Source organism: Apium graveolens, chromosome 7 (genome assembly GCF_009905375.1).
Source record: "Apium graveolens cultivar Ventura chromosome 7, ASM990537v1, whole genome shotgun sequence".
Taxonomy (NCBI): domain Eukaryota; kingdom Viridiplantae; phylum Streptophyta; class Magnoliopsida; order Apiales; family Apiaceae; genus Apium; species Apium graveolens.
Genome location: NC_133653.1, coordinates 82455770 through 82471455, shown reverse-complemented (window position 1 = coordinate 82471455; position 15686 = coordinate 82455770). Strand labels below are relative to the sequence as shown.

Sequence of the window (15686 nt, the reverse complement as noted above, 5' to 3'; positions counted from 1 at the left end):
TCTCTCATTCTCTCATTCTCTCATTCTCTCATTTTTCTATCATCTCTCTCTCTCTCTCTCTCTCTCTCTCACTCTCGAAGCTATCTCTTCTCTCTCTTTTTCCTCTAGGTATATTGTCTCTCTCTCTCTAATTCTTTAAAATCCTCCATGAATCTTCATCTTTGTACCATACATGAGCTTCAATTCATGTGCATGTGTGTGTTTATGCTTGCATGCGAAGTGTGTGTATGTGTTTGGGTTCGGTTTTGAGCCGAGACCCGAGTTTTGTTTGATCAATTCTTGTTTCTGTGATCTTTATGATGAAATCATATTACATGTAGTGTTGCTGCATTTTTTTAAGTGAATCGGAGGTTTTATGGTTGGATACCCTCGAATGAGGGCACCACCGTGAAGCCACCGCCACCGGTGATGAACTCCGGTGAACCGGTGGTGAGTGATGATGTAATCACTGAGCTCTACTACACCAAATACTTATTTTTGATTGTTACGTGTGTTATTCTTGAAAAACCCGAATGGTTTTGATCTTTGAAGTTATTGATTTGATTTTTTTTGTTGAATAAAGTGATTATGGATTGTTATTAGAATGGTTAATGGTTTAAAATGAGTGAAATTGTTATTGCATGCTAAGTTTTGGTACGGATTTTGTACTAATAAAAAGGGAATTGGATTTTGTGACTTGATTCTTAGTGTAAACTAAGCTTAATTAGTGAGAATGTGATTGCATGTTGGTTTAAAAGAAGAATTCGTGATGCATGTCATTGTTTGGTCCTTAAATTATGATTTAAAACTTTGCATGTCAAGATTGATCTTTGCATGTGTGTTTTCTTGAAAACCCGAATGGGTCTTATGGTTAAAAAGAGAATTAAGTTGATTTTGTGAGTTTACATGCTAATTATATTAGTTGCTAGTGATAATTAAAAAGGAAAACTTGGTTACATGTCAATGATTGGATGGTGCTTGTGTTCGAATTTTGATAATTGAAGAAGGTGTTGATTTTCGATTCTTAATATGATTATGATTCGGTTTTTAGATTAAAAAGAATGAAGCTTATTTGCATAAGAGACTCTTGTAATTTGCATGTTACTAAAAGAGATTTATTTGTGTTTGATTATGTATAATTGAAATTGAGTACACTTGGTTGTGTTTTTGTGTTTATAGCCGAATGGAATATAAGTATAAAAGCAATTGATTCGGTTCCATTACCTTGCTAAGTGATTACATGTAAAATTCTAGGAGATATGTGATTTATTTGTTTTTTGGATGGTTGTTGTGGTTCGAATTAAGGAGTAAAAGAAAAAGGGAATCAAGTTTTTTGATATTAGAGAACTATAAGTTAAAGTTATGATCGTAAAGATTTAGTTGTGAATAAATCATGTACTCGTATGAGTTATAATAGTGTGATTTGAAGAATAGTTAAGGTTAAGCAAGTATAAGTTGATTGTTGAGTATATAAAGATATAAAGGCTATAAGAAAGGAATGTGTTATGTGCTATGTTCATATGTGTATAAGCTATACTCGTATATTGAGTCAAGAGTATAATCAAGCAATCGTATTGAGTGATCGTTCCGGGAACGAGAGTTGACAAACTGATTAAGGTTTTGGTTTTTATTGTAGATTCGGAGCGTGAGGGCATTCAGACTAGAAAAGGGAAGGGTATACTAGGTGGTAATAGTTCAACCTTCAGGAAAGCGAATTCAGGCAAGTAACTCTAATTACTTGTGTAAATGGTTATAGAGAGGATATTGTTCATGCCATGTAGAGTATTGAACTGTTAAAAGAATGAACCCCTGTTATTGATTTGAGATACCCTGTCTTTGATCTTGTAAAACTGTTATTGATAAGCTCATTGATTCAACCCTTTGGTAACCTATCTTTCCTATTCAAATTATTTGTTATACCGTGAATTGTTATAAACCCTATAAGTACCTTTACGAATCCCTTATAATGATGCTATATTCCTCGATCACCATATTCCTTATCGATCCTTAAAACAGTTTTGATTCTTCTAACTTAAGTACCTTGTTATCATTAATTCAAGATCCCTAAAATTGCACCTTGCTTATCCTTGATTCATTTCCTTAACTTTGATTTCTTAAAATTGGATTTAAGAATGAGTTTCGACTTGAAAGAGTCCAAATGATTTCATATTCTTGGTGATGATAAAATGAATTTAGAAAACCTACTTTTTCCAACTCAAGGTTTTCCAAACGAATTCCTGATGGATTGGATTGGACGTAAGAGGCTAGTGGGACTAGTCCAGTCATTGTAAGAGGCTAGCGGGGCTAGTCCAGTTTAAGGCTGAAATTATGCCTTTGGTACCTTAAAGACCGGATGGAGGTCGGTACGGGCTGATCACCCGTATTATAATAAAATGAAAGATAAAGTGGTCCAATCAAGGGTTCCATATTGATTATCTTAAAAAGGGGAATTAAAATTTCCTACTCAGTAAATGATTATTTGAAAATGAAAATGGTTTATTTTGCTTTGAAAAGAGTTGATTGTGATATTATGAAGCTTGTAGCTCGTGAACCCTGATTCTGAATTCTGTTGATCATATAGCTGATTCCTTATAATGAAAAGATTATCGCTTTCCTTTTTGAAAGATCATTTGTGATCCCGATAATGATTAGTGATGAATGTCGGCTTTCACCCTACTTTGAGCCTTGTTCCTTGAAAGCCCCAAATTTTTCCTTCATAACCCTTTCTTAACCCAAAAGATAGAAACCTGCCACCTAAATCTGATAAAGTAGAATAACCTGAGATTGGTAAAGTATATTGTGGATTTTATATCGTAGAACTGCTTTATAGTTACTTGCTGAGTTTTATACTCATATGTTTTGTTTTAATCTAACCATGACAGTTAAGAAAGAAGATGACCAGGCTTAGGCGCACTGCTCGTAAGAGCGTACCTGGTGGTCCCTATCGTGTTGAGGGCTTCCGGTTGCCAGAGCATGTAGTGGTGTTTTTGAGTGAGCAAGCACTTAGCCAGAGAGTTGTAAAGATAAAATGGGTTATCTATCGGTTCCAAGCCGGGATCGACTATGTATATTTAATATTATTTTGGGGTTGTAAGTTATATTTTATGGTTGGTAGTTGTAATCTTGTCTCATACTTTATCCTGTTTGATCATGTTAGTAGGTAATCGGGGTTTATGCTTATATAATTAATAGATTAAAGGTGTGTGGGTCCTCATTTCCTAACCCCGATATTGAGGGCGTCACCGTACGCTTGAATCGGAGTTCGGTAACGCCTTTGTTCGTGCGTTTGATTTTCAAGAACGTATCATTTTTAGGGTTTTTTCTCTGTAATTACTATATTTTTACTTGTTGTAAATGAATAAACAAAGAAAATTAAATAAGAAATATGCTATTTATATTTATGGAATATTGGTTCGTTCTGGATCATTTTGGATCGATAAATTAGTTACTTAGCCGCTAAGTAACTACAAAAACGATCCGATTTGATACCCGTATTGGAAAATTATCCAAACCAGACTTTTTATAAAATATTTTATACAAAAATAATGTAATAATATCCCATCTTTCGAGAATACGGGTTTCGTTGATTCACCGAAATGATTGTCTTATCGAAAATCTTGCGCCGGACCGCGCACGGGTCAAACCGTAATCCGGATCGAAAAAGTCAAAACAAGGAAAATGTCCGGTATTACCAGATTAGGTTAGGAAGGAGTTTTCGGAAGAGTTTCGGGTTGTAAAAACGTAAAAATGGTTGAGTTTGGACGATTCTTGGCTTTATAAAATAATTTTGTAATTATTCAGAAAATAATTAATAAATTCATAAATCAATATAAAATCATATAATACTCCAAAAATTACCAGAAATATACCTTAATTATCTGTATTTTATTCTGGAAATAATAAAATTAACACACTTATACTTTACCACATATCAACATCCACATAACAACACCAATCGTCAAATAATTCACCAAAAAACACATAATAATCACATAAAAATCATTTATTGATAAAAATAATTACACGCGATATCCCAGATATTACAGCAAAGGGATGAAGATGCATTCAAATCGGTTTAGATTCATTCAATAACCCCTAAGCAATGAATCATCTCCTTATTATATACTATCTTACGGCACGTGCGATGCACGGGTCTTGGTTAATATTTATTTTATATAATTTTATTAAAATTCTATATAAATAATTAAATACTAAATAATGATTATATAATTATAATTTCAAGTTAGGTTCAAATAGTATAAATAATATATGACTAATGAGATCTTATTCATAAATAATAATGTAAATGTTTGTTGTTGGTGAGTGAGATTCGAATCTGAAAAACTTATATGTATCTTTTTAAATAATATAAATGTTTGTTGTTAACGGGATTCGAACCTGAGAACTTATATGTATTTTTATAAATAATTATATATATATTTGTTGTTGACGGGATTTGAACCTGAGAACTTGTGTAGTGTATTTTTTTAGTATGTGGATCTAACGGCTCTGATTATTTGATGAAGAAGATCTGACGACCGTGATGTAAAGGGATAACCAAAATGAGGGGTCAACCAAACTACAAATTATACCCCATTCCGGTTATTATAGTATAGTATATATATGAGTTAAGTTCTATTGAGACCACCTTTTTGTTGGAGACCTTGGAGACCCCTTATGTTTTGCAAGTAAAATCTTACATAAAAACATTATAAAACGTATTATTTTACGGATCTTGTTCCATAAAGATCATTATTTTATTCAAAATCTTCAATATCATATACGTACTGCATGTAGAACATTACAAAATATTTTACTCTACGAAACATGTTTAGTTTGCAAAATATTTCTTCAGCTTGCAGAACATACATATTCTACTTATTAAATATAAATGGTCTTCAATAATTTTAATGAATTAGAGATATTCGTAGAACATACTTCACAAAATAATAATTTTTAAAGTGTTTTGATTGCAGAACATAGGTGGTCTTCGAGGTCTCCGATGAATAGCGGTCTTCAAAACACTATAAAATATATTATTTTGTGAAGTATGTTCTACGAGTATCATCAATTCATTAAAATTATTGAAGATCATTTAAGTTTAATAAGTAGAATGTGTATGTTCTGTAAGCTGAACAAATATTCTGCAAACTTAATATGTTTTGCAGAATAAAGTATTTTTGTAATGTTTTACATGCAGTACATATATGATATTCAAGATTTTGAATAAAATAAAGATCTTTGTAGATCAGGATTCACAAAATAATATGTTTTGCAATATTTTTATGCAATATTTAACTTGCAGAACACAAGTGGTCTCCAAGGTCTCCAAAAAAAAGTGGTCTCCATAGAACTTAACCCATATATATATATAGTCTTACTCCAATACAAACTAAATTAAAATACAAACTACAAACTACACCTCCCACACACAACTACACATAATTCCCTCCATTTATAATTGAATTTTTCCCGTCAATTAGTGAACTCTTTTTAAAATCTAACTTCACTATATTTTTCCACATCATCCAAAAATCAGTATGAATACCATATTTGATATATTTCGATGATAAATTACTAATTATGTCTACGAGAATCAATAAAAGTACCGGTTTTGGAATTAGTACTGATTTCAGTTTACTGATTCGGGTAAGTTTAAATACTGATTTGTCGTAAAAATATAGTAAATATACTATGCAAATCGATGAGTGGGAGACGAATAAAAATACGGTGAAATTATTTTTAAAAAAAGTTAACCAACTAACGGGAAAAGTAAAATTAAAAACGAAGGGGAAAGTGATTAAACATGTGGGTCTCATTGGTTTGTAGTTTGTATTCTAATATTGGTTTGTATTTGAGCACTTGCCTACCCGTCTGGGCGCGTCTTTTGTTCCCTTTTTAAGATGTATGTTTTAGTCATTTTAACCAAAGGCCGCATAGGGGCAACACTTTACTAGGACGCGTCTTAGTAGTGTATCCCACACGATAGATTCCTAGGACGCGTCCTTGAATGTCTCTAGTATCTTCCTTCTTCATCATCACTCATTCATTTTTCTTTTCTTTTTCTCTTTTTTTTTTGTGGAAGCGTCCTCAAATGTTTATTACTTCTTTTGCAGCTGGAGGACGAGTCATCTTCATCACCTTTCCATCCATTCAAGGTTCTCAATAAACGCCTTGGGATCTACTCCCCACACTTAATCTCTTTCAAACCTGATTTTCCTAAATTTCACAAGACGAGCTCCTTCCTTAAAGAGGAAAGACGTGTCTTTGAATCTCTCAACTCAAAGACTTCTATAATGTCTCATTCCAGTTCTGATTCTATGGATCATGTCCCCATAAGCTCAAGAATAAAAAAGAAGGGGATTAAAAGACAAAGAACTCCAATTCTCCACGCTAGGGCCGCCATCGAAGATTGGACGGACGATGAGATTATACCCACCACAAGCCAACAGCCCCAATGCCTGACTGTTTCAGACGAGGACGCGTCCCATTCTCAGGACGCGTCAGCTTCCCAAGGCGCGGTCCCTTCTCAAGACGTGTCCCCTCTTAGTGTAAGCGAGTTTGAAAGGAGGGTTCCAGACCCTGAGACATATCACGTGTCCCCCCAGATTCTGATTCTACCCTAGAACACTGGGAACCTTCAGATGTTGAAGTGGATTGTGACTGGGCAAGGATTGGTGCCCTAACTGAGGCAGAGAAAAATGCTAGAAGGAAAAAAGAAGGTAAGCTGGCATGCGTAGCTCTTGATTCTACTGTAACTGACCTGGAGATCCAGTGGCACATAAAATATTACGACATGGAAGGCATCTGGGCGCGCCCTCTTCGGACCATGAGGCCACACATCTTCAACATTGGGAACCAAAGGATCCCTAGAATGGTGCTTACACCAAAATTGATTTCTCTAGGCGTGGGCGCGCCCTTGCACCCATACATCAAAAAGATCTTGAAGTGGTATGACGTTGCCCCGATCCAATTGTCTCCAAACTCATACAAACTAGCTTGGGCTTTGTACATGATGTACCACAACCTCAGACTTGGCGCGCCCTCCATGAAGGAATTCAGTTTTTTTTACAGCATAAGAAAATCAATTCCTGGTTATCATTTCTTTGTAGTCAACAAGTGGCTGAATAACAAGGGATTTAATGAAGGCAAGATCAGCCACGAGAGGGATTGGAAGGAACCTTTCTTCCATATCTATGACGTCAAGAGATCCCGAGTTCGTTTCAACTTAGAACCAAGTAAGTGATTCCCAATACATGCCCTTATACACTAGATGCGTCTTCTAGAGGGGGCGTGTCCTCCTCCCCCTCTTTTTTTTAAAAAACTTTTCCCTTCCCCTTTAATAAATTATTACTACCTTTTATTTCTAGACAAAAGAGTTCAGAAGGAACTATCAGGGAAAAGAAAAAAGAGGGCAGACAAAGTTCTTCAGTATGCAGAGAAACACTTTAACCTCAAGGACATGATCACGGAAGACAACCTCAAGCCGGTGGGCGCGTTATCTGCCCGGGTTGGCTCTATCTGTAAGTTCCGCGAATTTCATAACGGTAAACCTGTTCTCACAGCCTCCGAAAAAGCTAGGGGCCTCAGCGCCGCAGAGGTGGTCGAGATTGACATTAGTAAGCAATTCGACTTAGAACAAGGTAAGTTTAAATGAGAGAGGACACGTCACAAAATTAGCTCCTCATAATGTAAAAAATATTAATTTACATAAATTTGTAGGGCGCGTCATGACCCTTTGACGCGTCATGTTAACGTTTGTTTTTCTTTTTGTACCCATAACTTAAAAAGTTTTACGGGTATTTCCTGCACACTCATCTCTATTTTGGGCGCGTACTATTCTCTGGGCGCGTCCTCTTTCAATCATTTGGGATCTGCCCCATATTCCCATAACTCGTTATAGTCAGTATGTCCTCAGGTAGGGCGTGTAACATATTTAGGGCGCATCATCCTTTTCTTACCTGACACACACACGCATTATTCATGTCTCATACACTTTCCTTGTCATATCTTCACGCATTTACATGTTTTTACCTGTGTTTTACTTGACATCTTTTCATGCACCTTCCTATTTTTAACTGTATGCAATTATAATTTTAATATTGCAATATGGGCGCGTCCTCTTATCTGGACGCGTCTTCTTTATTTCACTGACACCTTTTTATGTTTATATCACAGATATGGCCTCTTTTCCCAAATGATTTGCAATTGGAGCTTCCAAAAAATTGAGAGCTAAAAAACCAACTCATGTGAAACCTGATCTCAGAGCTAAGGATCCTACTCCTGCCGTGACACCTTCCCCTCCGCAAAAAATCATCGACACCACAGTGCTGGACATCCCTGAGAAGGAGGACGCGCCCTCAAAGCGTCAAAAGACTGTCCCTGACGACCAGTCTTTCATTCTCAGATAATTGGGCGCGTCCTCGGTTGGTGACTTTTCCGAGGATGAAGTCAGGGGTTGGACTTTCAGGACTGAGCAACAAACAGAGGAAGCTATGGTTAGGGCTGCAGTTGAGCTTCACTTGCATGCAAGGCAGAGTGCTAATATGTCTGCATGGCTCAGGGCGCGCCTTGCAGCCACTGATACTGCTAAAAGCCAAGCTGAAGATAAGGTAAAATCTTTGGAAAAGTATATAATTTGCTTGCCCAAGAAAAGGATGTTGAGATCAAACGCCTGGAGGAGGAGAGGGCGCGTCTTCAGGGGGAGAAGGCCGTGTTAGAAGGTAGTGTCTCTTCTCTGGAGAAAATAATGGAGAGTGTTATCACTCTGAACTCCACCATGCAGCTAGAGCTTGACACTCTAAACGATGACAGGCTGCATGGATGGATCGAGGAGAAAAAATTGGTTTACCAAAATGGTTTCACAGCTGGGTTCGAAGAGTGGTGCTCTGGGTTTATTGCAAATGACCCAGAGTATACTTTTTCAAAATTCGATGCAGACACCCAGATATGGGTTAATGATTTCAGGGTCAATACCGCAGATTCTATCAAAAGCAAGAGAATTTTTCTGGGCTTAGAGGTAGAGGACGCGTCCCCTGCTCCTGCTCCACTTCAGAATCAACCTCCCCCTGCGGACGACCAAGACAAGCCTCAGGACGCGCCTCCTGCCTAGGACGCGTCCTATGCAAATTGTACTCTTCTTGAACTACTTTATGGGTGCGGGCCCCTTGAAGCCTTGTAAATTGTAGTTACTATTTTTAAACTTCATTCGCTTGTACTTTTTTATGAAGCCTCTCTGCCTTACCCATGCAGATTTTTACTTAAGTATTCTATTCTGTCATTAATATGGGCGCGTCTTGTGTTGAGGACGCGTCACCTTTGAAATATCGTTATTATCTTTTCTACTATCACAGGTCAAGAAAATGTCCGTTGTGGGCGCGTCCTGTCTAATTGAACGCGTCTTTGTTTGTTTTGGAATGTACATGAGCACGACACTATGCTGTACCTATGTATTTAGTCAAGGCACAAAGCCCAATGGGGCGCGTCCTAATATTTTGGCGCGCCTAACCTTTATCTCAAAGAAATACTTCATCCCTCAGGCAGGACGCGTCCTTAGTAAGGACTTGTCTTCCTTTTTTAGTTATGTTTTGTCAAAATTAAAGAAACATTCAACTGAAAGAGCATCAACCAAGATAACTTGGGCGCGTCCTTGGAAATAGTACACGTCTTAGTTCCATTTTTACTAGAGTTTTATTGTTCCTTTTGACAGCCACTACTTCAATTAACATCTGTATAGAACTATCACTCAGGGCGCGCCCTATGGCTAGGACGCGTCATGCAACCAAGCAAACCAAGCAAATAACTTTTGGAAAAATTCAAAATTTTCATTTATAATGCGCTCTGGTGTCAAAAGTGCACCAGTCCCACGGCTACTATGCACTGTGGGGAAATTATTTCGAAAAAATGACCCTACAACTAGTTCTAAGGTAAGTAGTACATGCACTACCCCCTAGGCTAGGAGGAATTTATTTAATTCTAGCCTATAATCTGGGCATAGCCCTAAATATATAATAAAAGAGGTACGCAAGAGGCCAAAGCCGCGCCTTACTAGTAATACTTTCGGAGATGTTCCGCGTTCCACGCTCGCAGAACCAGCTTCCCTTCCATATCTTCAAGGTGATAAGTCCCTTTCCCCAGGATGGCCTTTATTCTGTATGGTCCTTCCCAATTAGCTCCAAACACTCCATGTTGGGGGTTCTTCGTATTGGGCTTTACCTTCCTAAGTACCAAATCTCCCACCTTCAGCAATTGTCCCTTTACCTTCTTGTTATAATATCTTGCGGCACATTGCTGATACGCTGCGAGCCTTAGCTGAGAATTTTCCCTTGTCTCCTCCAAGAGATCCAAATAAAGCCTTTGATTAACCTCGACACCTTTCTCTGTGTAACGGTCTCTGCGAAGCGATCCCGAACCAACTTCCACGGGGACCATAGCTTCATAGCCGAAAGTCAGCATGAATGGAGTTTCTCCCGTAGTAGATCGTGGTGTAGTGTTGTATGAACACATCACCTTCGGGAGTTCTTCAGGCCAATTCCCTTTGCGTTCTTCCAGTTTGGTTTTGAGGGTATGCTTTATTATTTTATTAACAGCTTCTGTCTGCCCATTGCTTTGAGGATGATAGACTGCTGCAAACTCCTTCTTAATTTTCAACTCCTCACATAGTTGTCGCAACTCCTTGCTATCAAACTGCTTTCCGTTGTCAAAGACAAGCTTGTAAGGGATTCCAAACCTGCACACGATGGAGTTGAAAACAAAATCTCTGATTTTCTTTACGGTGATAGTAGCCAACGGCATAGCTTCCGCCCATTTAGTAAAGTAATCAACCGCAACCACTGCATACTTGACGTCCCCTTTAGCTTTAGGTAATTCTCCGATAAGATCAATTCCCCACATGGCAAACGGCCATGGGCTTGCCATAGGCGTCAAGAGCGTCACCGGCATAGACGAGTAGTTTGCAAAGTGCTGGCAGCGATCGCATGCCCTGACAAAATTTATAGCATCCTCTTTCATTGTGGGCCAATAATACCCTTGGCGCAAAACTTTCATCGCCAATGAGCTACCCCCCGAGTGATTGCCACAGATTCCCTCATGTACTTCCCTTAAGATGTAATTTCCTTCTTCTTCGTCAACACATCTAAGCAACGGTTGATTGAACCCTCTCTTGTACAGAACTTCGTCATATATCACGTACCTCGCAGCCTGATAGCGGAGTCGACGAGCCTTAAACTTATCCTCAGCGAGTGTTCCCTTGTGGATGTAGGCCAGAATGGGCGTCATCCATGTTTTCTTGGGAATTTCATCCACTTGCATAATTTCTATCTCCGGGATACTAGGAATCTTCTGGATTTCAAGGGGGATGGATCTTAACAACATAGCCTTTTTTTGCGACCCCATTTTTGCTAGAGCATCCGCATTACTGTTCTTCTCCCGCGGAACACATTCCAACCTAACTTCTTTGAACATTCCAATCAGGCGCTTTGTGCATCTCAAGTATAATTCTGTTCGCGGGCCTCGCGCTTGAAATCCCCCGTTCACCTGATTCACCACCAGCTCCGAGTCACTTCTCGTAATTAGGTTTCGCACCCCCATTTCCAAAGCGATCTTTAGGCCATTAATCAACGCTTCATACTCCGCATCATTATTTGTTGCATAAAACTTGAAATGAATTGCGCTATCAGATGGTGGCCTTCTGGAGACACAAGTACTATACCCGCACCTGCTCCTCCATTGTTAACTGCCCCATCCACATGCAAGATCCACCAGGGATGTGGAAACTCCTCCAAAGACTCCTCAACATGAGGTGGATTTAACGTCACCAAAGCTTTGTCATCAACTTCAGAATCAAATTCCAACAAGAAATCAGCTAAGGTTTGCCCTTTAATCGCTGCCCGGGGCACATATTCCAAATCAAACTATCCCAATTCCACATCCCACTTTAGCATTCTTCCTGATGACTCTGGTTTATGCAGGACCTGTCGTAGCGGGTATGTCGTACGGACTTCAATTCTATGGGCTTGGAAATACAGCCGCAATTTTCTTGATGCAAGAATCAGGGTGTAAACCAATTTCTCCATGCTTGTGTAGCGAGTTTCAGCGTCGTGCAACAGCTTGCTCACGTAGTACACTGATGACTGCTGCCTATCTTCCTCTCTTACTAGAACTGCGCTGATTGAATATTCAGACACTGCGAGGTACAGTACTAGAGATTCTCCATCTAACGGTTTTGATAGCATGGGAGGGTTTCCCAGTTGCTCCTTGATTTTTTTGAAAGCCTCTTCGCATTGTCCATACAAAGTCTTTCCCTACTAACTTAATTGCCTTGAAAAATTCCTTGCATCTATCGGACGACTTGGAAACAAATCATTTTAACGCGACAATTCTCCCAGTCAAACTCAGCACCTATTTCACATTGGTGGGTGACTTCATATCCAACAATGCCTTGATCTTTGCGGGGTTGGCCTCAATTCCCCTATGGTTGACGATGAACCCGAGAAACTTGCCCGACTCCACGCCGAACATACACTTTTGTGGGTTTAGTTTCATGCGAAACCTCCTTAGAATGTTAAACATTTCCATCAGGTTCTTGATATGGTCATTCGCCACCTTGGACTTTACCAGCATATCATCCATATACACTTCCATGGTTCTCCCGATTTGGTTCTTGAACATCATGTTTACCAACCGCTGGTAGGTTGCGCCAGCGTTAATCAAACCAAACGGCATTCCTATGTAACGGTATAAACCCCTGTCAGTAATGAAGAATGTATGCTCTTGATCAGGGCCATACATCGGAATTTGATTGTAACCGGAGTATGAATCCATAAAACTCAGCAATGCATGCCCTGTTGTCGCGTCAACCAACTGATCAATTCTTGGGAGCGGGAAGCTATCCTTTTGACAGGCCTTATTGAGATCTGTGAAATCTACACATGTCCTCAACTTCCCGTTCGGCTTTTTCACAAGCACCGGATTTGCAAGCCATTCAGGGTAGAACGATTCTTTGATTAGTCCCGCCTCCAACAACCGGTCTACTTCTTCTTTTAATGTTATCGCCCTCTCCCCGCTCACCGGGCGGCATTTTTGACGTATTCTCGTACAATTCGGGAAGATATTCAACCGGTAACACATTACTTCTGGGTCGATTCCTACCATGTCCGAATGACTCCATGCGAAGACATCAAGATTTGCAATTAAGAAGCGGGTAAGACTTCCCCTCGTTTCATCATCTAACTGGGATCCCACTTTCAAAACCTTGTTCGGGTCATCTTTGTCAACCGGAATAGAATTGTGTCTTCGGCCGGTCCCGTCTTTTCGGCGGGCATAGGGATCCTGGGGTCCAAATCGAAATCAAAGTTTCGGGGGTCTTCGACTTCCACTTTTGCATCTGAGGGCGCGTCCCCATGAGTGGGAGCGTCTACCTCAAGACAAGGCATAGTTTTGTGCAACGCAGGTGAAGCAGGCGCGTCCTCATTTGGAGGAGCATCAACCTCAATTCCATTTTTATTCTTCAAGGGCGCGTCCTTCTTTTGAGGAGCATCCACCTTGAAGTTATTTCTGAGACCTTGAAGAATCTCACTTCTTCCTTCCAATTTCTCCCCGTTAACCTCCTTCTGCATGATCTTCTCCGCGTGGTTCATCATAACTTCTTCCACGCTACGGATCCTCGAAACACTCCCCAGTGTCAAAACAGAGTTCCCAGCGACATAGACTTCTTCCTCTTCGGGGCCTTCTACGAAATAGTGAGCATGAACTTCTTCGCTTGGTTTTGTATGAATGTCCTCAGCACCCTCAAATGGGAGAACCTTTCCCTCGTATCTACTCTTGCGGAATTCTTTAACAACCTTGTGATAGCAGTCGCGTGACTCATACTGTGACCCTCTCAGACTACCTACTCCGTTTGGTGTTGGCAATTTTATCATCAAGTGGTGTATCGAGGTTATCACCATGAACGCTCGTAACCAAGGTCTTCCGACTAACACATTGTGCGCGGAATCCTGATCTAGCACTTTGAAATCTATCATTTGAGTAACCGACAAACCTCCTTCACCGAGCGTAACGGGAAGCCTAACCAACCCCCTAACTCTCACTGCTTCTCCAGTAAATCCATAGGCGTGTGCATCTTCAAAATACATGTCACTATCCGGGAAACCCAATTTTTTGTATGTATTATAATACAAGATGTTCGCAGAACTTCCATTATCCAAGAAGACTCGATGTACATTCATTGCTCCAATGAGCATGGTAATCACCAGCGCATCATTGTGGGGATGATGCACCCACCTTTTTCCTTGAATGTAATGTCAGTAGGCTCTCCCTTAAAGATCTTCGGAGGGCTGTCTTCTAAGCTGTGAATGTTGGTGAGCGGCGGATATCGCGCCTCTCTCGCATTTCTTTCCAATGCTCGATTACTATCACCAACAAAAGGGTGTCCTCCAAAAATCACCCTGATACTGCCAGCCCTCTGAAACTTAACTTCTGCTGTTTTTTCAACATCTTCCGCCCGCAGGGGCTGTCTTTCATCCTTACCCTTGTCATCGCTTCCCCTGCGTCGTTTGACCTTGTCAATCCATTTTCCCAGATACCCAGCCTTGATCAATTCCTCAATTTCATATTTCAGGTGACGACACTCGTGGGTGTCATGGCCGGTGGACTCATGATAATCACAATACTTCTTTTTGTCTCTGCTCTGCCATGAATTTAGACGGTCGGGCTTCTTGAAGATTCCTCTATCCTTATTTACCTCAAAGATATGATCAACAGATGCCGCCAGCGGTGTATAATTGCTGACCCTTCTCTCATAGTTCGATGGCGGGCTCCATTCTCTCCGCATGTTCACGTGTTCACTCTATTAGGGCTTCTGGCATTCCGTCGATAATCTGGGCTCAAGGATCTATCCCTTCTCTTGGATCGCCCCTTGGAGTTTTGGGAGTTGTCATTCTTTTTTTTCTCTGCAAGCGACTGTTCAATTGCTTTGAATGATTCCGCCTGTGCAAGCACATCAGCTAATGACACGGGGTCCTTCCCTTGCAGGTGCTTCCAGAAATCCGTTCCCACACGCAATCCAGCTATAAGAAGTATTTTCAGCGTTTCATCAGTCGCACCCCTTACCAAAGTAGATTCTGCATTGAACCTTTTAAAGTATGAGGTTAAACTTTCTCCTTCCTTCTGTTTCACATTAGCCAGTGTGGTGACTGGTGGTATGTACTTCATTGCGGCTTGAAATTGAGTCAAAAACAAAGTTTTCATCTGTTCTCAGGATGTGATCACACCTGGACCAAGTTTTTGGAACCACTGTTAAGCGCCTTCTCTAAAAGTGGCCGCCAGGAGACGGCATCGAGCCAAATCAGGTACTTGATATACATCCATTTCAATGTTAAAACGCCCCAGGAATTCCACAGGATCTGAGTTCCCATGAAAACGCAAGTCATTGGTTGTGTTCATGTATCCTGCAAGCAATTGCGCCTCCCTCACAACAGCAGCAAAAGGAGAAGGAGTTTGTGCAGTCGCCGTTACTCTTCCTCCCTCAAGATGGTTGAGCAACCTCTTGAGATCATTCACATTAAACGTCCCTACCCCATGAATGGTTTAAACATTAGGCTGTTGGGGTTGCTCTGCGACTTGCCGTAATTCCCCTTGATTACCCCCCGGGTGTGGCGGTGGATCTCGCCGCCCCTCGCCTTGAGGCTGCGGCTGTGGCATGTTACCAT

The 15686-nt window shown here is 40.2% G+C and overlaps 2 protein-coding genes across 2 annotated transcripts; both read right to left on the bottom strand.

Moving 5' to 3' along the window:
• Nucleotides 1-10026: 10026 nt before the first annotated feature.
• Nucleotides 10027-12212, bottom strand: LOC141673810 (uncharacterized). Its single transcript, XM_074480545.1, has 3 exons — nt 12004-12212; nt 10709-11695; nt 10027-10198 (listed from the first exon to the last, which is right to left on the bottom strand). The coding sequence occupies exons 1-3, from the start codon at nt 12210-12212 to the stop codon at nt 10027-10029; spliced, it is 1368 nt and encodes a 455-aa protein (XP_074336646.1).
• A 166-nt stretch (nt 12213-12378) lies between these two features.
• On the bottom strand, nt 12379-14204 carry LOC141673809 (uncharacterized). The gene is made up of 2 exons (XM_074480544.1): nt 13521-14204; nt 12379-13308 (listed from the first exon to the last, which is right to left on the bottom strand). The coding sequence occupies exons 1-2, from the start codon at nt 14202-14204 to the stop codon at nt 12379-12381; spliced, it is 1614 nt and encodes a 537-aa protein (XP_074336645.1).
• Nucleotides 14205-15686: the final 1482 nt, after the last annotated feature.